This window comes from Cervus canadensis, chromosome 3 (genome assembly GCF_019320065.1).
Source record: "Cervus canadensis isolate Bull #8, Minnesota chromosome 3, ASM1932006v1, whole genome shotgun sequence".
Taxonomy (NCBI): Eukaryota; Metazoa; Chordata; class Mammalia; order Artiodactyla; family Cervidae; genus Cervus; species Cervus canadensis.
The window spans coordinates 88,199,022-88,222,779 of NC_057388.1; the positions used below are offsets into that span (position 1 = coordinate 88,199,022).

At 48.0% G+C, this 23,758-nt stretch overlaps 1 protein-coding gene across 1 annotated transcript; it reads left to right on the forward strand.

The window, feature by feature from the left end:
• Positions 1 to 852: 852 nt before the first annotated feature.
• On the forward strand, positions 853 to 23,027 carry SMO (smoothened, frizzled class receptor). Its single transcript, XM_043463692.1, has 12 exons — positions 853 to 1,735; positions 14,199 to 14,404; positions 15,228 to 15,437; positions 15,678 to 15,850; positions 16,187 to 16,406; positions 16,503 to 16,626; positions 18,019 to 18,111; positions 18,872 to 18,980; positions 19,928 to 20,113; positions 20,543 to 20,691; positions 21,172 to 21,306; positions 21,525 to 23,027. Exons 1-12 carry the CDS (start codon positions 1,411 to 1,413, stop codon positions 21,935 to 21,937), a joined length of 2,343 nt encoding a protein of 780 aa, XP_043319627.1. The 5' UTR covers positions 853 to 1,410; the 3' UTR covers positions 21,938 to 23,027.
• The last annotated feature ends 731 nt before the right edge of the window (positions 23,028 to 23,758 follow it).

Here is a 23,758-nt window from a genome sequence, read left to right on the forward strand (position 1 = left end):
TGCTCACTGCAAGTCCACTCTCCTGGCTGGACTATTGGTTATTTAGAAGTGGAAACCACTGCAGGGTGAAATCAAATCCCGTGACTGACAGGCAAAAGAGTGAGAAAATGTAAAGAATGGCAGAGTAGGGAAGGAGAGCAGCTTAAACCTCCTGGGCCAGCCTACAAGTAGCCTATGAGCAGCAAAGGGCCATCAGAGAGGGACTGGCCTCTTTCGGCCATAACCAAAGACGCCAGGGCCAGCCATTGGCAACCACAGTTTAGAGTTTCACACATTAGCAATAAAGTAGCAATAAAGGCTTGATGCCTACACTTTTGGTTTCCAGACACATGCTGTCTGAATGCTCTCTGAAAGCAGGAGCGGCTGCCTGGAGTGACTTTGAGGTCATCTCTCACACAGGTCCCTAGCTGGAAGGACTTGGACAGCAGAGACTCCAAATGGTGGTCTTCTCCATGGAGCTCTGGAACAAGCTGAAAGATCTAACCAAAAGCAGAAAAGACTGGCAGACTGGGGAGCAGGGCGGGATCTTCTAGATGCAGTAGAAGCTTCAGCTGACTTCAGGCATCCCTTGTCTCTCCCACATAAACCAGAAGAGTCCACTCTATGCAGACAGCCAAGTTGAACGATCATCAGGCCAGTCAAGATGCCCGCTGAGTCTTGTGGCAACTACTGGCCACGATTTCCGATTTCCACCCATCTTGTGCCCCGAGGCAGCGGCGAGGTCACCGGAGCCCCCTGGCCTGGGCCTCTCCAGGCGCCCGGAACATTGAAGCTCCAGCTCCTCCTTTCTCGCATCCCTCCCCTCCTCTTCCCTCCCTCGGCCAGTCCCTCCCCCAGCCGGGGGGTGGGAGGGGGACGGGCAGGCTTGGCTCGGCGAGGCCCGTGCATTCCAGAGAGCCAAGCGAGCTAGAGCAACAAAGGAGCCGGGTAGTTGGCGGGGAGAAGTCGGGGGGCTGAGGCGCGGTAACGCGAAGGGGGCGTCTGGAAGGCGGGCTGGCGCGGGGGCGGAGCCGGGGACCCAGTCCCGCACCCCCGGCCCGCGCCTGGCCTCCATCGTGGGGCCAGGAGGTGGTTTTAATGGTGGGAGAAGGAATGGGGCTGGAGATTGGGGGCCCAGGGGGCTCCCGGGGGTGAAGATAACTTGGATTGCCAGGAAAGGGTAGAGAGTTGTGCATCCCGGCCCGGGCCTCCGCCGCCCAACATGGGCCCCGGGTTCCAAAGTTTGCGAAGTTGGGTGCCGAGGGCCCGAGGCGCGCGGGGCGTCCGGGGGGACCCGGCACCGGACTCTCGGGGCGCACAGGTCGCCTGAGCCGCGTCTGTGGTCCCCAGGGTGGCGCGTGTGGCCGGGGGGGTGGGCTCCGGAGAGCGGGCGGGGGCGCTGGAGCTTCTGCTGAGTTGGCGGGTTTGGCCATGGCCGCTGCCCGCCTCGCACGGGGGCCGGAGCTCCTGCTTCTGGGGCTGCTGCTGGTGGTAGGGGGCCCGAGCCGGGGGGCGGCCTTGAGCGGGAACGCGACCCGGCCGGGGCCCTGGAGCGCGGGCGGGAGCGCGAGGAGGAGCGCGGCCGTGACCGGCCCTCCGCCGCTGCTGAGCCACTGCGGCCGGGCCGCCCCCTGCGAGCCGCTGCGCTACAACGTGTGCCTGGGCTCGGCGCTGCCCTACGGGGCCACCTCCACGCTGCTGGCCGGGGACTCCGACTCCCAGGAGGAGGCGCACGGCAAGCTCGTGCTCTGGTCGGGTAAGCGCGCGGGAGCCGGAGCCCAGGTCGGGGGCTGTGGCGGTGGGTTGCGGGGACTCTCCGAAAGAATAGGCTCGGGCCTGAGCTTGTGAGAGGGTGGGAGCACCACCCGGGAGAATTGGAGGAACAGAGTCTAAAACTTGGGAGGCAGGGTTGAGACCCTCGGGTGATGAAGAGGTGGGGCGAGGAAGTTGAGGGAGTGGGTCACAAAGGGCCTGAGCAGGGTAGGAAGCAAAGGATGAGGGGGAATGAGGGCCCCCGGGAGTGAGGGGGTGGGGGCTCTGAGCCACAGGACAGGACTTCTTTTTTTTTTTTTTTTTTAAGAGGAGATGCTCCACGTAGGTACCACTCTGGAAGCGGGGTCCTCGGGAATGCAAGGTGTTTAGACCTTGGAGCAGAGACCAGGAAATCAAACTGGAGAGGGAAAAGGGAAAGATGCGGTTAGAAGATTTAGGCATTGAGGGAAGATAGGGAGAAAGAATTAAGTGAAATTTGTGAAAGGTAAGAAACCCCTGGTAATGAGTAATTAAATGGTAATCAGAAAGTTCCAGAAATCTTGTTTTGGGAGCCAGAAGTCCAGAGGATTGTGATCTTGTCCTGCTTTTGACAGGAGATTTCAGTTTCCTCATCTGAAAAATGGGGACTCTGTTCCCTGTTGAAAGTTGTGAAGGAATGAGACTCTTCTAACCATCATTTGTGTGTTCTTGGGAAGTTTGGGCTCTCAGACTGGTCTGTGTTGAGGAAGGACACAAGTCTGGGGTGTCTGAGCCCTTGGATACTTACATGGTGGCCTGAAGTCCCAGAACCCTCACCTCATGCTGGGATTATGACCTGATGTGAAAAACTGCAGACTAAACCCAAGCAGGTCCCTCTTTAGCAGTGTGGAGTGGATTAGCTCCCCGCTTGTCACTCTTCTGGGCAGGGGACCTAAAGATGAGGGAAGGGAACTTGCCTTGCCACCTCTTGCTTGTAGCTAGTGGGGTTCCAAAATTGTCCTTGAAGAAACAGAAACTAAAATCGAAAGCCAGGAGCAGACATGGGAACCTCCTTCTTTTGATAGGTCTTGGGTGTCCCACATGTCCGTTCTGCCCCAGCATCTTGATAGAGAAGTGTTTGTAGGCTGCCTGTCATTGTCACATTGACCGCTGGAGTTCTGAGTCTTGGCCGGATGTTGAACAAAGCCTTGTCACTCCTGGCTTGGTACAGATGTCAGAGGAAGAACTTGGAGGATGGTACCCATGGTGGAGCCACATCCTCTGTGGTTATTGGGTTCTAAAGTCAACATGTAGGCAGAAACCATGTGTAATCAACAGTAGCTTTGAAAAATTCACAAACAGCCACAACGTAAGGTCTCTGTGACTTTGTGTTCATATCCTCTTTTATGGTAATATGTTTGTATGCAAGTGCAACACATAGTAATGCACAGTATATAAGAAGGGGCATACATAGAAAATATAATTTTAGTTTTTAAAATTACATAAATACAGAAGTGATGAAATTTAAAAAAAAAAACACAAAAGAAAGGTATCAACAAGGTTTCCTTGAGTTTGCTAAGTCTCTTCAGTCGTGTCCGACTATTTGCGACCCCATGGCCTGCCAGTCTCCTCTGTCCATGGGAATCTCCAGGCAAGAGTACTGGAGTGGGTTGCCATTTCCTTCTCTATCTTTGAGTTTAGGAGCCAGTTGTATGGAAATTCTAAATGTCTCCGAACTAGAATCTCATGCAGTTCTGAACTGTTCACACTATGAAAGGATATCTTCCTCCATCTCTCGCTCTTCTTATTTGTTTTACAGGGACTCATGGTTGAATTCCCCTAACTTAAATGCATATGTGATGCTGCCCTTCTGTAGTTATCATCAAATCAAGGAGGAAGGGTATAAATCTCTCTCCAGCCCAAGCTCCTGAAAGCAGTTGCTAGGCAGAAGTGGTTTTGGCAGAAAAGTTTAAGAGTTAGAACCATCTGCTGGCTGCATAGGTTTGAGCCTCACTAGCTGTGGCTCTGGTGGGGCACAGTCCTGCAGGGGTTCCAGCACTGAGCCCTGGTCCTTAGTTTACTCTGAGCTCTTCTCTGCCATCACCCTTCATCCCTCAGCTCAGTCCCATTCCCATATGCTTTCTGGATGTTCCTTTTCTATGTCTAGTCTTTCTGCTAGATGTTTTATGTGAAGCAGAGCCAGAAGTAGGTATAGGTGTGAGCTGGGTCAGTAAGTGGGTAGAGTGAACCAGAGCCAAAAGTGAGAATTACAGACAGGCCTTCCGCTAAGAGTTCTGGCTAGTGAATTGTCCTGTCCTGAGCTAGTAGACTTGATTTGGCTTAAGTCATCTGGCTCCTGGAGGTGTTTTTGTAGGTGGAAATGATTTAGAGTGTCTGTAAACTTGAAAGTAGAGACTTGTTCTTTCCTTTTTTTTTTTTAATCTCAGAGTTCTGAGTACTTAGCTGTGCGCTCATTCATTTGGTTAGGTGTTTGGGTGCTGGCTACAAGTCATCCTGGTTCAGTTTCTGGGGCAGATAAAGACAGAGAATACAGACAGGATCCCTGCCATCAAGGGAAGGCAGACAATTAAATCAGGCTTTAGCAACACCTCTGCGAGGTATTGTGACCTGGTAGGATGCTGAAGAAACACAGAGGACTTTGGGAAATAAGGAGAGACCCCCAGAGGAACTGACATTTAACCCAAATCTGAGAAATAAGTAGGAGTTTCTGGGGCCAAGGAGGATTTGGGTGGGAAGGGATAGGAAGAGGATATAGATGCACAAAGGTATAGAGGTGAGAGTGCTTGATACTTTTAAGGAAGGATAAGAATTTCAGTCGAATTGAATCAAAGCATGTGAGGGATAGGATTCTAAGAAATAAGGCCTAGAGAATTAGAAAATAAAGGGATTCATATCCCATATTGGAAAGTTTGGATGTTTGCCAGAAAATAAGAAGGGGGGCACTAAAGACTTTTAATGAAAAGAGATGGAATCATATTTGCATTTCAGACCGATCTTCTTGAGTACTGTGTGAAGGAGCCATGGGAAGAAGGGAGCCTGAAGCTGGTTTGCTTGTTGAAGGGATGGTTGAAGTAGAGATGATGGTGGTCAGTACTGGGTTGACAGCCTTGAAGAAGTGGACAGATCCTCGGATTTCAGAAGTAGAACCAATGGGACTTGCTAATGAGTGAGCAGGAGGACCCAAGTTTCAGGCTTGGATGGAAGGTGGTATCATTCCCTCTCACTAAGCTGGAGAATGCTAGAGGAGGAGGAGGTTTAGGAAGAAAGTACGAGTTCGTTTTGGTCATGTGAATTAGAGGGGCTCATTGGACTTCTGTGCAGAAAGTGAAAGTCGTTCAGTCGTGTCTGACTCTTTGCGACCCCATGGACTATACAGTCCATGGAATTCTCCAGGCCAGAATACTGGAGTGGGTAGCTGTTCTCTTCTTCAAGGGATCTTCCAAACCCAGGGTTCGAACCCAGGTCCCCCGCATTGCAGACGGATTCTTTACCAGCTGAGTCACCAGGGAAGCCATCTGTGTGGAGAGTCCCAGCAAACCTAGAATTGTTGTTGTTGTTCTGTTGCTCATTTGTGACTGACTCTTTGCAATCCCATGAACTGCAGCATGCCAGGCTTCCCTGTCCTTCACCATCTCCCGGAGTTTGCTCAGAATCATGTCCATTGAGTTGGTGGTGCTATCCAATCAGCTCATCCTCTGCACCCTCTTCCCCTCCTGCCCTCAATCTTTCCCAGCATCAGGATCTTTTCTAATGAGTCGACTCTTCACATCAGGTAACCAAAGTATTGGAGCTTCAGCTTCAGCATCAGTCCTTCCAATGAATATTCAAGACTGATCTCCTTTAGAATTGACTGGTTTGATCTCCTTGCAGTCCAAGGGACTCTCAAGAGTCTTCTCCAACACCACAGTTCAAAAGCATCAATTCTTTGGTGCTCAGCCAAACCTAGAATAGGAGTTGCTGAAGAAAGGTAGCCACTGTAAGCTCTCTCAGCCTAGACTGCTGAGCCTTTGGAAGTGAGGAATATCTCAGGTTGGGCCAGTTTGTAGGTTTATATAGAACTCAGGTCTGTCTCTCGTATATCTTTCAACTCTCTGGACTTGGGCTTCTTCAGGCACTCAGCATCTTACCCCAGGATAGTTTGGAATGTCTCCTCGCAGGCATTCCAAGCTGACCAGACAAACATACTTATCCAGGCCATGGCCCACCTTTGGCCAGACCTGGTTGGTTTGGTAAATGGGGCAAGAAAGCAGAGAGACCTGCGGCTGGCAGGGGAAATGGGTCCCTGAGAACCAGCACGTAGCCTCTTTGACCACTGCTATGCTCTGTGTGTACACGGGGGTGTGCAGCCCTGTCCCCCAGCTGGGGGCAGCTGGTAGGAAGGAGCTGGAGAAGCTGAGAGGAATTTCTCGTTTGCTACTCAGACATCTAGCTGATAGATTTAGAGGAGGTCTGTTATTTGCAAAGGCAGACCAGAAAGAATTTCCTTAGAGCTGTTCTCAAACCTGGCTGATGATCAGAATCATTTTTAAAATATATATTTTTGGAAAGTATAAAAATACAGAGAAACACCCACTGGCTCAAGTTTTCATTTTTGCTTCAGATTTTTACCTTTGAATTGTGAAATGTAGCCTGTATACAGAAGGTGCATGCGACACAGAGGTACTAAATAATAAATAAATATAAAGTGACACCTGAGTCAAGTGATGGTGGGCCACCCAGGAGCTCCCTCTGTCTTTTCCAACTACATCTCCTTCCCTTCTCTTCTAGAAGTAACCACTACCCGGATGTTTTTGATAATCATTCCCTTTCCTCCACAGTTTTACCATCTAGTTTTGGAATCCCTGAGTGGTGTATTTCAGTTTTTCATGTTTTTTACCTCTAAACAGATGGAACTGAGCTGTGTGTATTCTTTTATGTCTTATTTCTTTTGCTCTACGTTATTTTGTAAAATTCATCCATGTTGTTGCAGCTTATTTTTCATTGCTGAGTAGTACTCCATTGTACAGTATACCACAGTTTATCTATTTTGTTGTTCTTTGTTTTTGTTTTTGGCTGTGCTGGGTCTTTATTACCTCTCAAGGGCTTTCTCTAGTTGCAGTGAGCGGGAGCTACTGTTCGTTGTGATGCACAGGCCTCTCTTGTTGCGTTGCATGGGCTCTAGGGCATGTGAGCATCAGTAGTTGCATCACAGGGGCTCAGTAGTTGTGGGGCACAGGCTTAGTTGCTTCTTGGCATGTGGGGTCCTCACAGACCAGGGATCAAGTCCATGTCCCCTCATTGGCAAGTGGATTCTTAACCACTGGACCACCAGGGAAGTCCCCTTTTGGTTGTTCTTAAGCATTTAAGTTATCTCTGTTTTTGGCTACTATGAATAACATTGCTATGAATATTCTTTTCTATATATCCTGGTGCCCCAGGTCAAATTTCTCTAGGTACATACTGAGAGAAATGGAATTGCTAGGTAAGAGGGCATGCATATCAGCTTTGCTAGATAACGCATTTTTCAAAATGTTTGTACCAACGTCTACACTCACTATTCCTATAGAAGTGTCATCATGGCTCCATGTTATTTCTGACACTTGGTACTGTAAGTGTTTTAAGTTTTTGCCAATCTAGAAGATCTGAATAGACATTTCTCCAAAGAGGACATACAGATGGCTCATGAAAAGATGTTCAACATTGTTAGTTATTAGAGAAATGCAAATCAAAACTACAATGAGATATTACTTCATACTGGTCAGAATGGCTATCATCAAAAAAATCCACAAACAAATGCTGGTTGAAGAGAAGGGAACCCTTCTACACTGTTGGTGTAAATTGGTACAGCCACTATGGAGAACAGTATGGTGGTCCCTTAAAAAACTAAAAATAGAGCTACCATATGACCCTGCAATCCCACTCCTGGGCATATATTTGGAGAAAAACATGATCCGGAAGGATACGTGCACTCCAGTGTTCATTGCTGCACTCTTTACAATAGCCAAGACATGGAGGCAACCTAAATGTCGATCAACAGAGGAATGGATGAAGAGTATATGGTATTTATATACAATGGAATATTATTTAGCCATTAAAAGGAAAATTGATATTGTTGAACCTATTTGCAGGGAAGGAATGGAGATGCAGGTGTAGAGAATGGACTTGTGGACACAATGAGGGAGGGAGAGAGTGGGATGAATGGAGAAAGTAGCATCACCATATATGCACTATCAGCTGTAAGCTGGTGATAAATTGCTGTGTAGCATAGGGAGCCCAGTCTGGTGCTCTGTGATGACCTGGAGGGTTGGGGTTGGGGAGGAGAGGGAGGCTCCAGAGGGAGGAGATGTAGTTTAATTATGGGTGATTTGCATTGTCGTATGGCAGAAACCAACACAACGCTGCGAAATTTTTTTTTAATTTAAATAAACAATTATAGCACACAAAAAAGAATGAAATAATGTCATTTTCAGTAACATGGATGGACCTAGACAGTGTCATACTGAGTGAAGTAAGTCAGACAGAGGAGAAACATCGTATGGCATCCCTTATACGTGGAATCTAAAAAGAAATTTTACAAATGAACTTACAAAACAGAAAGAGACACAGATTTAGAAAGCAAACTTATGGTTGCCAAGGAGAAGGGATAGTTAGGGAGTTTGGGAAAGTCATGTACACACTGCTGTTTTCAAAGTGGATAACCCACAAGGACCTACTGTATAGCACATGGAACTCTACTCAATGTTATGTGCCAACCTGAATGGGAGGGAGGTTTGGGGGAGGATGGATACATGTATATGTATGTATGGCTGAGTCCCTTTCTGTTCACCTGAAACTACTACAACATTGTTAATTGGCTATACTCCAAGACGAAATAAAAAGTTTAAAGTTTGAAAGAAAAGTATTTTTTGCCAGTCTAGTGGCTGTGTGGCTGTATGTATTTGGGCTTTTAATTTGCATTTCCCTGATTGCTAGTGAGGTTAAGCACCATTTCAGATGTTCCTTCACTGGCCATTTAGATTTCTTCCTTTGTGAAGGCTCTGTTCAGATCTTTGGTCCATTTTTTCTGTCAGACTATCTGTGACATATTTTAAGATTTGTAGTTCTTCGTATACACTATATGTGAGTCCTCTATTGGTTGTAAGTATTGAAAATACTTTCTGTTCTGCGACTTGCCATTTTATTCTCTCAGCGTCTTCTGTTGGACAGAAGTTCTGAACTTTAAGGTAGTCATTTATGGAACTTTTTATGATTAGTGCTTATTGTGTGTTACTTTTAAGTCCTTTCACACCACAAAGTCAAGAATTCATTCTGTTACTTTCTTTCCTTTCTTTTTAGGTACATAGTTCACCTGGAATTGATTGTTTTAGAACTCCAGTTTCATATCTGTTGTCTCAACATCATTTATTTAAAAAAAAATTCTTTTCTTTACTGGTCTGCCATAAATCAAGTGTTCAAATATGTTTTTATTTCTGGGATCTTTATTCCATTCCATACATCTGTTTGTCTATGTCTTATCATACCATCTTAGTTATAATATCTTTTTTTTTTTTTAACCATGCCTCTGGGCATGCAGGATCTCAGTTCCCCAACCAGAGATCAAACCTGTGTCCCCTGATTTGGGAACTTGGAATCTTAACCACTGGACCACCAAGGAAGTCCCTTTAATTATCATATCTTTATAGCATGGTCCTTTTTTTAAATTTTATTTTTAATTGGAGGACAATTGCTTTACAATGTTGTGTTGGTTTCTGCTATACAACAGCATGAATCAGCCATGAGTATACATATATCCCTTCCTTCCTGAACCTCGCTTCCACCCCAGCCCCCGTCCCAGCCCTGCAGGTTGTCACAGAGCACCGGGCTGAGCTCCCTGTGTTATATGGCAACTTCCCACTAGCTATCTATTTTACACATGGTAAGGTATATGTTTCAGTATAGCAGGGTGCTTTACCTTCTTTGAGCTATAAACCTTTTTGGCAGTCTGGTAAATCCTATGGGCCCCTTCTCAGTATAATGTTTTTAATTCATAGAGTAGAACACATAGGATTGAAAAGCATATAGGATTACAAAAGAAATGAAGTATATTGAAATATAATTATCAAGTGTTAAAAAATAAGTTTGCAATCTAATGTATGTGTGCTTCTTTATTAGTACACTAGATAAGATATAGTGTGAATTTAATAAGTACTGTAATGTCAAGGTAGTAATGAGCAGTAACAATATTTTGAGGTGTTTCCAACAAAAGTATCTAATATCCATTTGTGACAAAGCCACAGGTATTGCTAACATTTCTGTGGTTTGTTGCTTATGTTCATAATTGGGAAAGACTAAATTTCAGTTAGATGTAATTTTTTCCCATCTAGGTTCATGGACCCCTAAATTCTCTTTGCAACCTCCTGGCTAAGAACCTCTGCTTTATAGGATGACTGTTTAATAGACAGTGTGGTCTATTCTTAACCCTTTGTATTTTCATGTAAAAGTATTTGTTGGAGGTTTTGATTGGAATTACATTTAGTATATAGATTAATTTGAAAAAATGACATCTTTACAATATTGTGTCTTCTAATCATTTCATTAAGTATTGTATGTAGATCTTTAATTTTCTCAGTATTTTTTGCAGTTTTCTGCAAAAAGTTCTAAATACCATTTGTTAGATTTACTCCCAGGTACTTGACATTTTAATGCTGTTATAAATTGTGATTTTACATTTAGTTTGTTGCTGATGCATAGAAATACAATTGATTTTAAATCCAGTAAACTAACTACATTTATATACATACAAAGTCATCTCATTTGTGAATAATGAGTTTTGTTTCTCCTTTTTCTAGCTATATGTCCTATATTCTTTACTGCCTTACTCCTGCTTAAAACCTCCAGTACATGGTTAAATAGAAGTGATAATAGTAGCAGCAGTCTTCATCCTTGACTTTTTCTTTATTCTAAAGAGAAAGCTTTTATACCTTTCACCATTAAATGTGATATTTGGTATAGGAATCTTGTAGTTATATTTTATCAGATTAAGGAAATTTTCTTCTATTCCTAATTTGCCAATTATTATTTTTATCATGGATGGATGTTGAACTTTATCAACGACTTCTTCTGTTGAGATGATCATATGATTTTTTTCTGTCAATGTGGTAAATTGCATTGATGAAATTTTCTAATGCTGAACCATCCTTAGCCCAGTGGTTTTCAACTTGATTGATCATCAGAATCACACAAATTTTTTTTAAAGTTTAAACTGTGGCAAATATTATTTTTAAAGTACATAAATATAGAAAAAGTGAAGAAACTGTTTATATTATATATGTTTATATTTTTTCTTTTTGTTTTGTATTTTATTAAGGAAATAAAAAAAGGGAACTCCCTGGCAGTCCAGTGGTTGAGTCTAACAGCTAAAAAAAAGGGAAAAAATAGATAAAATTGATGTGCCCTTTCTTCTTCTTTCAAGTTGCATTTCCTTCTCTTCTCTGGGAAGCTTCCCCCATCCTAGTAATTTGCATATTTATTTTTTAAGCTTAATTACTTTAATAAAATAGGTAGTACAAAATTGAAAAGTAACCAAAGTTAAACCCTTCCATTTCTGCTTCCTGCTCCCCATTTCTCCTCCCACAGGCAACCGCCAACACTAGTTTGTGTGTCTTTTTGTAGAATCTAACATGTGTACAAATGTATATGTGTTCTTATTTTCCCTCCCATAACCAGTAGTGGTTCTCCAGGCTGTCCTCTGCTCAACTGCACCCATTTAACAGGACATAGTGGAGGTTGTTTCAGTTCATCACAAATACTTCAAGCCTGGATAGTGTTCTATTATATTGATGTGTGACATTTTCTTTAGTAGGTCTCCTATTGATGGATATATATTAAGGATGTTTCTATTCTTTTGCTATTACAAACAATATTACAATAAATAATCTTATATATGATTTTTGTGAACATATAAAGTGGAATTGTGAGTATATTTGATAGCTAGTATCAGATAGTCTCCACAAGTATTTAATAATTTTTATTCCTACTAAAAATATACAAAATGCCAGTTTCCCCTATGCTCTTGCCAATATAGCATTTTCAAATGTTTTGATCTTTATCCTTCTAAAGATTAAAAAAATATGTCATTATAGTTCTATTTCACATTTATTGAATGAGACCGAGCATCTCTTTATGTTTTTAAAGGCCATTTGTATTTTCTGTGTGTGATCTTTCGTTTATCTTTTGCCCATTTTTCTATAGGATTATGAATTTCTTATTGATTTAGAAGAGCTTTATGCACATAAGGAAAGTAATTCTCTCTTTACCTGTGATGTTTATTGGAAATATATTTTCTCAGAGTGTTGCTTTTCTTATGATCTTGTTTTTCACCCTACTGAATTTATCTATTTTTCTGCATTGGCAGGCAGGTTCATTCTTTACCACCAATACCACCTGGGAAGCCACTATATTTTTCTGAAGTCTTTTCTTCAAATCTTTTATTTCAAAATTTCTAGTTTCATGTCATACTGCAAAAGGCCTTCTCCACTCTAGGATTTTCAAAAAACATTTTCTACTTTTTCTTCTAGTAGTTTAATTTTTTAAAAATAATGTAGTTATTTTGATTCATCTGGAATTTATTTTTATTTAAGAAATGGGGTAAGGATCCAATTTATTTTTCCCCTGAGCTGCCTCATCAGTTGTCTTTTTTTTAAAGCAATTTCTTTCTTTTTTTTGCCTTTCTTCAGTGAGTTTTTATTTTTAAAATTAATTTTTATTTTATATTTAAAATTGTATTACATTTTATTGTTTTATTATTTAAAATTAATTTACAACGCTGCTAGTTTCTGCTGTATAGCAAGGTGACTCATTCTACATATACATATATCCACTCTTTTTCAGATTCTATTCCCTATAGATCATTACAGTGTATTGAATAGAGTGCCCTGTGCTATGCAGTAGGTTTGTTTTTTCTTTTCCTCTTTTTTTCTGGCTGCATTGCACTGCATGGGAGATCTTAGTTCCCTGACCGAGGATCAAATCCGAGTCTACTGCATTGAAGTTTGGGGTTTTAACCAGTGGACTGCCAGGGAAGTCCCCTCAATTGTCTTTCAAGATTTATTTAACTTTAGGGGAGTATGGGGGCTGCGGAAAAAAAAAAAGATTTATTTAACTTTGCTAGTGAGAGCTGTGAGGGGTCAGAGACCTCAGATAAGTAACAGTAACAGCTAATATCTCTTGAGTGCTTAGTATATGACAGGTACTGCGCTATGTACATTTGGCACATTATCTCACTCTGCACCACAGTTCCACTACATCTATTAGCCCCATTTCACAGATGAGGAAATTAAGGCTCAAGATTAAGTAATTTGTCCAAGATCACACAGCCAGGAAATGGTAGAGCCACAATTTGGATTCAGGCAGGCCACATTGCGAGGTCCATGCTCCTTATCCCTTCCTCCCCAAAAGAGAAGTTACCTGTCCCCACCAGTTCCCCACGTTGGCTCTCATTCCTCAGAAGCTTCTCTTAATACAATGACTTGTTTGGGAAATAGGTGTTCCTGCAGGAGGGATGATTCAGGAGGAGCAAAGGGATGGAATGCTGAGTGAGCTCAGCCAACGGGGGAACAGGGTAGAGGCCTGGGCTGGGGCGGGGGTGCTGGGAGACTTCCATCTGCGTCCGTCTTGCTGACAAGGCCTTTCCTCCCCCTGCACTGGATACAGCCTCCCCTGTTTGTCTCCATCTGATTTCCTGTTTCCTCTTCTGGCTTTGGCGTACCTGGCTCCCCTGACTACCTCTTCCTAAGCTCCTACCTGTTCTCTGTCCCACCTCAGCTTGGTAAGAGGAACAAGGGTCCGGGGGTCTGGGCAAGGGGAAACACCTCCTGGATCTGGTGCACGGCCCTGTGGGGGTGGGTCCCACAGCCCTCCTTCCCCATGGACTGTAGAAGGTTTAAGAATGCCCCTGAAAACGTAAAAGGTAAATTGATTTTGGGTTCTCAGCCAGAGGTGCCAGCGTTCCCTTAGTGGGTCATTTTGAAATGCGGGCTGCTTTTTAAAAACATTAATTGAACTGCAATATATTAATACATGGAGAAAAGGGCACAGATTGCTTTTCACAAGGTAAATATACCTGTGTAACTGGTACCAGATCAAGAAATAGAACACCACCAGTGTCCCGAAGTCCTTTTCAAGCCTCTTCCAGTCCCAAGCCTGGAGTGGGAGGGGTGGGGAGCATTGTTTTGGTTGTCACCAGGACTTAGGGGAGCTGTTGGCCTTTAGTGGCAGGGTCTAGGGATGCCAGATGTCCTGCAGGACATGGGACAGTCCTGCACCAAGAATGGTCCCACCCAAATGCCCGGCTGAGAAACGCTGTGCCTGACGGTGCTGAGCAGTCGTGGCCTGCAGCGTGGCCAAGAGAGATGCCTTAGGCCCAGGGAACAGGGGTGCAGCTGGGCCTGTGGGTCAGAGTGAGGAGGGGTCTTCACTGCAATGTATCCACACTGTGGCCACACCCCCAGGCCTCCGGAACGCCCCCCGCTGCTGGGCAGTGATCCAGCCCCTACTGTGTGCTGTGTACATGCCTAAGTGTGAGAACGACCGGGTGGAGCTGCCCAGCCGTACCCTCTGCCAGGCCACCCGCGGCCCCTGTGCCATCGTGGAGAGGGAGCGGGGCTGGCCCGACTTCCTGCGCTGCACCCCCGACCACTTCCCCGAGGGCTGCCCGGTGAGTGCTCTGCGGGGCCGGGGCTGAGCTGGTCACGGGGACAGGGCCCAGCAGGGGCAGGGAAGCTCAGAGCCTTCTGTGCTGAAAGATCCCAAGTCATGGGCTCAGCAAGCCACAGACCCAAACCAAAGCTGGGCCAGTCCATCAGGGATTATCTATCCAGCTATAAACTATTTTTGAGCACCCACTCTGTTACGTGATGGGGGGTTACAGGAGTCATGAGTGACGAACCTATTCTCAGAAATTTTATCGTTTATTTAGGGAGTCAAGGCTTGCACATGTAAAACTTGGCTGGAACACCAAGACAGGGATGGGATCTAATTCTGGGTGAAGGAGAGCACATTAATAATAATAATAGTAATCATTATTTTTGTAGAAGGAAATGGCAAACCACTCCAGTATTCTTGCCTGGAAAATCCCATGGACAGAGGAGCCTGGCAGGCTACAGTCCACAGGATTGTAAGAGTCCGACACGACTTATCGACTAAACCATCACCACCACCAATCATTATTTAGTACTGTCCAAATACATTTTAAACAGCTTACATTTATTTATTCATTTACTTAACCCTTAGATCACACCATGAAGTAAGTATTGCTGTCCTATAGATCAAGAAACTGAGCTAATAGGGAGGTCACATAACGCCCTAGGCTATGTGGTCACTGAGCGGCAAGGCTGGGATTCAAATGCTGGAAGGTTGTCTACAGCGCCTGCACTTTCAGCCTCTCTGCCGTGCTAACCCTGCACCTCTTATTAAACCAAAGGTCACCCCAAGCCTACTGCTCTCCATTGTATTGTCTTCTCCTCTTCTCTCCTTGCCAGAATGAGGTGCAGAACATCAAGTTCAACAGTTCCGGCCAATGCGAGGCTCCCTTGGTTCGGACCGACAACCCCAAGAGCTGGTATGAGGACGTGGAGGGCTGTGGGATCCAGTGTCAGAACCCGCTCTTCACCGAGGCCGAGCACCAGGACATGCACAGCTACATCGCTGCCTTCGGGGCTGTCACGGGCCTCTGCACACTCTTCACCCTGGTCAGCGAAGGGCAGACCTGGGGTGGAGGGTATGGGGAGAGGCAGGGGCCGGGACCCTCAGGCTGCCTGTAAAGTAGGGAGGGAGCCAAATGTCCGTGAGAGGCTGGGCTCTGGGAGTCGAGGGGAGGAGGACTTACAGGGGTCTTCAGGGAAGGGTGGTGATTAGCGGGGTTGGGAGTTCTGATAAGAGTGGCAGAACAGCCCTAACCTCACAGAATGGGCCTTTCTTCTCTTTTCTAGGCCACATTTGTGGCTGACTGGCGGAACTCCAATCGCTACCCCGCCGTCATCCTCTTCTACGTCAATGCGTGTTTCTTCGTGGGCAGCATTGGCTGGCTGGCCCAGTTCATGGATGGGGCCCGCCGGGAGATTGTCTGCCGTGCTGATGGCACCATGAGGCTCGGAGAGCCCACGTAGGTGTCCTGGGGTTCCCAGAGGCGAGGGCGAGGGGAAGAGGCTGATGCCCGTTTTCCACAAAAGGAGCAGGTTGGACTGGAAATGGAGATTTCAGCGTGGGATTCAGCTCTACCTTGTTGCACCCAAGGTCTCCAGCACTAGAGCCTGGACCCTTCACATCTTCTATATCCTCTTCACTTCTGACCCAAGCCCAGTCTCCAAGCCCTGACTCCTAGAAGAACCTCCAGACCTTAGAAGCCAGGAGTCTTGGGGCCACAAGGCCAGAGGGGGGGAGACTTGCTAGACGGAATATAGAATGAGTGCCCCAAGTGACACCCCACTTGTCTGCGCAGCTCCAATGAGACCCTGTCCTGCGTCATCATCTTTGTCATCGTGTACTACGCCCTGATGGCCGGCGTCGTCTGGTTTGTGGTCCTCACCTACGCCTGGCACACCTCCTTCAAAGCCCTGGGGACCACCTACCAGCCTCTCTCGGGCAAGACCTCCTACTTCCACCTGCTCACGTGGTCACTCCCCTTTGTCCTCACTGTGGCAATCCTCGCCGTGGCCCAGGTCTAGTGACTGGTACGGGGTGGGGACCCATGTGGGGCAGACTTGGGAGAGGGAGAAAGTGACCCAACTCTGTCCCCCTACCCCTTCCTCCTGCAGGTGGATGGGGACTCTGTGAGCGGCATCTGTTTTGTGGGCTATAAGAACTACCGATACCGCGCTGGCTTCGTGCTGGCCCCCATCGGCCTGGTGCTCATTGTGGGAGGTTATTTCCTTATCCGAGGTGAGTGACGACTGGGCTGAGCACCTGCTCTGTGTAAGCAGGAGCCAGGAGCTGCCAGCTCTGCTGCCTTTGAGGCAGGACCTCAGCTGGCTCACTGGGGCCTTGGGGTAAAGGGGAAGGACAGACACAGCACCATGACACTTGGTGTGGGGCAGCGTCTTTGTTCAGCCAGAAAAATGCTGCCCTTCATTCAGCCTTGTGTGAGGGCTCACGGCTTGCTGAGTGGAGCTTGGGCTGGGTCCCTACCCCTGCTCAGCTCTGACCAGATGCCCTTGTGTGATAAACACCTTGAGTAACCTACCTCGTCCACGTGGGCCAGCTGGGGGCCTTCCATTGTGTGTGTGCCCTGCATTTATATACACTCTCAGTCTCTGGAACTTGGTTTCTCAACTCCTTTCTGCCCACAGTGCACACACATGCAGAGTTTTCGCAACATAAACAGATTTTCTGTTTCCTCGTTTCCCTGTTTCAATCTGCTGCCTCCACAATGAGCCTCCGTGTTTGAGCTCATTTTTGTTGAGCGTTCTCTGTAAACTTCAGTTTCCTCCCGCAGCTCCTTTTCAGCCCACCTTGTTTCCCTCTCCTTGGCAGTGGCTGGGCCTCTGATGTGTGTTTTGTATCTGTGTGATCCTGTGCGGTAGCCACCAGTCACGTGTGTTGAAACTAGTCCAGGTTGAGACGTGTCGTAGCATAAAATACAAACTGCACTTCAAAGACTCAGGCACACACAGAAGTAAACAGTCTCATTAACAGCTTGTTATATGGATTACATGTTGAAATGATAATGTTGTAGACAATGATTTATTGTTTTTAAGGTGTATTGAAGTTAATTTCATTTGTGTCCTTTTACTTTTTGAAGGTGGCTTCTAGAAAATTTGAGATTATGAGTTATTCAGTTGCGCAGTCATTTCTGACTCTTTGTGACCCCATGGACTGCAGCATGCCAGGCTTCCCTGTCCTTCACTATCTCCCAGAGTTTGCTCAGACTCGTGTCCATTGAGTTGACGATGCCATCCAGCCATCTCTGGAAAATTTGACATCATGAGTATGGCTCACATTATATTTCCCTTGGACAGCACTGTCCTGGGGTCTCTTCTTTGGGCTTTTTCATCATAATAGCTTTGACCTGCTGCCTTTCTCGGGGAGGCTGGACCAGGACTGAGGCATCTTTGATCTCCACTGTCTGTCTGCCCTGCTCGTCTTTCCAGTTCATAGCATGTGTGCCACCAGCTGCACTCCAGTGTCTCCAGTTCCTCCAGCTTTAAATCAGCACAAGAGTCATCAGACCTGGGACTGCAGGACCATAGGACCCTCCTAGGATGCCACATACCCATCCCTCCCGGAAGAGTGGTCTGGCCCCCCACTAATGTCTGCCATTTCCCTTATGTTCAGGAGTCATGACCCTGTTCTCCATCAAGAGCAACCACCCTGGGCTGCTGAGCGAGAAGGCAGCCAGCAAGATCAATGAGACCATGCTGCGTCTGGGTGAGTGGGTCAGTCTATCACCACGCCCACTGGGGAAGGGTATTGGAGGCTGAAGTTAGCAGTTAGCAGCCAGGGGGCAAGACTAGGCTGTTAGGCTGTGTGTGTGTGTGTGTGTGTGTGTGTGTGTGTGTGTGTGTGTGTGTGTGTGTGTGTGTGTGTGTGTGTGTGTGTGTGTGTGTGTGTGTGTGTGTGTGTATTGATGGTGATGCTGATGGTGGCAGCTCAAAATGGAAGGTACCTTCCTTCTCAGTTGGAAGAATTCAAATTCATGTCAACACTTGAGGCCTATTTAGAGCCCTTAAGTGCCTCTTAATTTCTTATCTTATTTTGGAGAAAACAGTTCTTTTGTATGTTTTATTGAAGTGTACTTGAATCACAATGTTAATTTCTAGTGTATAGAAAAGTGACTCAGATATGTATATCAGATATATATATATCTATAGATACTTTTTCATATTCTTTTCATTATGGTTTATCACAGGATATTGAATATAGTTCCCCATGCTACACAGTAGGACCTTGTTTATCTATTTTATATAGAATAGTTTCTCTCTGCTAATCCCAAACTCCTAATTTATCCCTGCCCTACTTCCCCCACCTTGGTAACCATAAGTCTGTAGAGAAAACAGTTCTTAAACTGAGCCCAGCACGAAGTCACCCTGGAGTCTTTCAGGCCCATGTCGGGTGAACACCCTCCTCCCCACTGCTGCTCCCACACCTGGGATGGGTGACGCCCTGCCCCATCCCGGACCCTCCACAGGCATTTTTGGCTTCCTGGCCTTTGGCTTTGTGCTCATCACCTTCAGCTGCCACTTCTACGACTTCTTCAACCAGGCTGAGTGGGAGCGCAGCTTCCGGGACTACGTGCTGTGAGTGGGGGACTGGGGGCTGGAGGGCTGCAGTGGTGGGTGCTGGAGACCTCTCTCTGCGGTCCAGCGGGGGTCTGTTAGGTCCCAACCTCAGAGGGAGAGAGAAACTGCCCATATTGCTCTGGGTGCTCACACTGTTAGTTGCTCTGTAATTTGCAGACGTGGCCAACAGCCCTGGGGTCCCTGCCCAGCTCCGCCCGCCCTCCCATCCCCAAGGCTGCCTGGCTGGTGCGTTTGTAACTGTTAAGCCGTTGTGTGTTTTGGCTTCTCCCCACCTCTTGCGTTGGCCATAGATCTCGCTCTCTACTTCTCATGGACTCTTTACAGAGCTTATTGCAAATCCCTGCACAGAAATAGTTATCTCTCTACAACAGGTTAACAACCCATTAATGCGTTCTGGGTTTGCCTTTGCTTTTTTGTGTCACATGATGATAAATCTGCGAGGGTAAGGCACCTCAGCTACTTCATGAAGTGCAGTCCATATTGATACCAGGGATAGGAGTTAAAATGCTCATTAAAATCCTGAGTGCTACTTGGGACTTCCATGGTGGTCCAGTGGCTAAGACTCCATGCTCCCAATGAAGGGGCCTGGGTTTGATCCTTAGTCAGGGAACTAGATCCCACATGCTGCAACTAAGACCCTTTGAAGTCAAATAAATAAATATATTTTAAAAATCCTGAGTGCTTCAGACTCTTCTTTAGAGTCTCCAGGTTCCAGTGTACGGGAAGACCTGATGCCTGGGTCCCTCCCTCAGAAATTTGATTTCATTGTCTGGGGTGTGGCCCAAACATCACGAGTCACTATAAGCTCCCAGGTGACTCTAATGATCATCCTAGGTGATCCATCATTGATGTGGGCTTCACTCTTTCTAGTGTTGGGACTGATTGTCTGGGCAACCACCAGGGAGACTGAGAAAGCTTCACCTGTCTACTACTTCTCACCACAGGTGCCAGGCCAATGTGACCATCGGGCTGCCCACCAAGAAGCCCATCCCCGACTGTGAGATCAAGAACCGCCCCAGTCTCCTGGTGGAGAAGATCAACCTATTTGCCATGTTTGGAACTGGCATTTCCATGAGCACCTGGGTCTGGACCAAGGCCACGCTGCTCATCTGGAGGCGCACCTGGTGCAGGTGGGGTCAGCAGCAGCCCGTCCTGACCTGGCTGCCTCGTTCTCTCAGCCTCAGCATCCTGTAGGCTCGGTCAGGTCTCACAAGTCCCAGCGCAGCCTTGAGCAGGTGTGATTTTTCTAACTGCCGAGCAGCCGAAAGCAGCCTTTCCTGTGGCCCACCACTGCCCCCTGGTGACACCTCATGTCCTTGCAAGGATGGGCCAAGGGCTGCGCCAGTGTGTCTTCTAAGAGAGGAGTGATTCAAGAGCTGGGCACAGGAGCCCTGCATTCTAGGCTCCCTTTTTGGCAGAGAAGGCCTCTACTCTTCAGAGCCCTTGAGGCCCTCTGGAGGCTCGTTTCCTGGAGGGAATGGATTTGCTGGTCTTTTGCAAGATTTGAGGGGAAGCAGCTGCTCCTCCATGCCCCCTGCTCCCACTCTTTCTGCCCTCAGGTTGACAGGGCAGAGTGATGATGAACCCAAACGGATCAAGAAGAGCAAGATGATCGCCAAGGCCTTCTCCAAGCGGCGGGAGCTGCTGCAGAACCCAGGCCAGGAGCTCTCCTTCAGCATGCACACCGTCTCCCACGACGGGCCTGTGGGTGAGCTTCCACTCTGTTCTCTGGAGCCTGTTCCCAGTTCCCTTCCAGGCTGGTGTGGCTTCATGGTCTGTTTGCAAGGCTGTGAGGAAATGGCGCTCCTTCTGTTCACATACTCCTTCTCCAATCCCCTCCATCCCAGGCTACTCTCCCCTCTCTGTTTCTGCCCCTGGGTCTGCTTGCTGGTGGTTTGGTTCCAAAGGACTCATCTCCCTCACCTTCAACCGTCTTCTCCAGCTGTTCTCCCTGGGCTACAGGAAGTCAGGTTTCAGGCACTGGGTTTCTGGCGTCTCATCAGGCCCCCGTGCTCTTCAGACTGGGGATGGGTAGAGATCTGGCTGCACTCACCAGGGTGGGCTTTCTGTGCTAAGTTGAGTGGGCGCCAAGGGCTGGGGGAAGGTGAATGGTACCGAATACGGAAGGAGAAGTCACGGGAGGGCCTGGGCAGTCATGGTACCTCACCCTTTCCTTCCATCCCCACAGCGGGCTTGGCCTTCGACCTCAATGAGCCCTCAGCCGACGTGTCCTCTGCCTGGGCCCAGCACGTCACCAAGATGGTGGCCCGGAGAGGCGCCATACTGCCCCAGGATGTCTCTGTCACCCCGGTGGCAACGCCAGGTATGGGTGTCTGCTCCTGTAGGAAGGTGGGGGACGTTGAGGCTGGAAGAAGGTCCTGGGAGTGGAGTGCCAGGAGCTGCCGGCAGGGGAGGGGGAGAGGAAGCCCTTAGAGAACTACAGCATGGGTCCCGGGCTCCAAGAGTAGGGGCCCGGGGAGAGAAGGTGCCACACTCACAGAGCTTAGAGTCCCCGGCTCCCGTTCTCTCTCCCACCGTCAGTGCCCCCGGAGGAAAAAGCCAACCTGTGGCTGGTTGAAGCAGAGATCTCCCCGGAGCTGGAGAAGCGCCTGGGCCGGAAGAAGAAGCGGAGGAAGAGGAAGAAAGAGGTGTGCCCGCTGGTGCCACCCCCGGAGCTTCACCTCCCCGCCCTGGGCCCTGCCCCCGCCTCCAGCACGGTCCCTCGACTGCCACAGCTGCCCCGACAGAAGTGCCTGGTGGCCGCGGGTGCCTGGGGCCCTGGGGAGTCCTGCCGACCTGGAGCCTGGACCCTGGTCTCCAATCCCTTCTGCCCAGAGCCCAGCGCCCCAGCCCCTATGGCCTGGGCGCAGGGCCGCCGGCAGGGTCTGGGGCCCATTCACTCCCGCACCAACCTGATGGAGGCAGAACTCATGGATGCAGACTCCGACTTCTGAGCCTGGAAAGTAGGACCTGCGACAAGAAGGAGGAACAAATACCATTCCGAGGCTCTTCTTCCTCCCTGAGAGTGCTTCTTTCCAAGTTCTCGTCTTCCCGAGCACCTGAAGGCCCAGTGCCTTCCTGGGAGAGCTCAGTGTGGACGACTCACGGCACCAGGACTGCGGGAAGGAGCCCTGACATCTCCACAGATAGGCCTCACCGGGGCAGGGCCCTGGAGCTTAGGGTCCTTAATTCTGCCCCATCTGGCCAGCAGCATGTCTCCAGTGGGGTCATGTGTATGCAGAGCCCCTAGTGTGGTAGTAAAGGTGCAGGCAGGGCTGCATGGGCTTGCATGCATACTTGCATGGGCTGTGGTGGCCAGCCCCTGTCTGGCAGATGAGGGCTGGCTGCCCTTGTGTGTGCCAATGGGTGCCCTTCCCTGGCACTCTCAGACCAAAAGTGTTCATTGGGTCATTATCCCTTTGTCCACCTGAGGACAGAGCTCCTTTCTCCCCTTTCCAGTTGGTTGTGGGGCTGGGAGTTCTTACTCCCATAGGGGCTGTAACCTCTCTTAAAAGTGTCCAGCTGGCTCCACCATAGGCCAGTAACCCACCCTGGGTGTTGTGGTACCATCCTTTCCCCTTTCCCATTTCAGTTCAACCAGGCCAGCCTCTCCCTGTTTCCTGTTTGTTAATTAGGACCCAGAGTTGCAGCATTTTCCACCCTGCCTCCATGCCCTACCCCTTTGCCGCTGGGCTCCATCTCCAGGTGAGAGGTTGGTTCAGCCATAGAGCCTGGCATGGTGGAGAAGCTGCGAGTGATGGGAAGCCTCTGGGCCTCAGAGAGATACATGCTATCTCTCGGGGGATGGATCCTCTGACTGAGGAGCTACCCTTGGGAAGCTGCTGACACTTCAGCCAGGCAGGAACACTTCCTTCAACTTCCACAGTCGGTGGGTGAAGAGGTTCCCACCTCTCATAACCCCTATCCAAGGCTCCAGTGTCAAGAACCAGATGGCAGGGAGCTTCAGCAGTTGTCTGGGTTCCAGATCAGGGGGTAGGGATAAGGAGACAAAATATAAACAGTAAATAAAAGGTTTTTGTATAATCTATTGATGTGCTTCTTTCCATAGGCTCCGTCTTGACCCACTTACCTGGTCATGATCTCATTTGTCCTTCACTTCCTCTGCAAGCTATTCTGCAAGGCCAAGAGCTCGGTTCTAATGAGGTCACCACTGACAGATGTCAGGCCGATGTCAGCTTAATGTGCTGGCTGTCCTTCCTGGCCAGTTGGTTCTATATATGGACAAAGGCTCTGGCCACAGCTGCCTCACTGCACACTGATCATGAGATGAATGAGCAAGGACATGTAGCTTGTCCCTGCAGTGATGACACTTGCAGGAAGCAAGTGTCCCCTGCTGGGGAGTGTAGGTGGGCATGGATGCTCATGGCAATCCCAGGCCCCCTCTGAGAACCTCTTGCCTCTACAAAGGATGTCTGTGGGACCAGGTGCATTCGCATCCACAGCTTCCTCCCCTTGGGCTGTCAGAGAAATTCAGGCTTCTCTGAGGGGAGCCTGCTAGTCCCACTTCCTCCAGAAAGATGTCAGTAGAAAGCTGGGAACTGGACTCAGGGTCCTGTGGAAAGAAGAGGGGGTAGAAGAAAGGGGGTGGTACCCACGGACGACTCAGAGGGTATTGTGCAGTATTAAGTGTGCCTGTTTATGGGTGTCACTCAAGTGATGGGGACACAAGCAATTTGCCCAGAGCCAAATTCCAAAGGATAGAGGAAAGGGAACTAACACTGATTATCTACTATGTACTTTACATGTGTATAAGG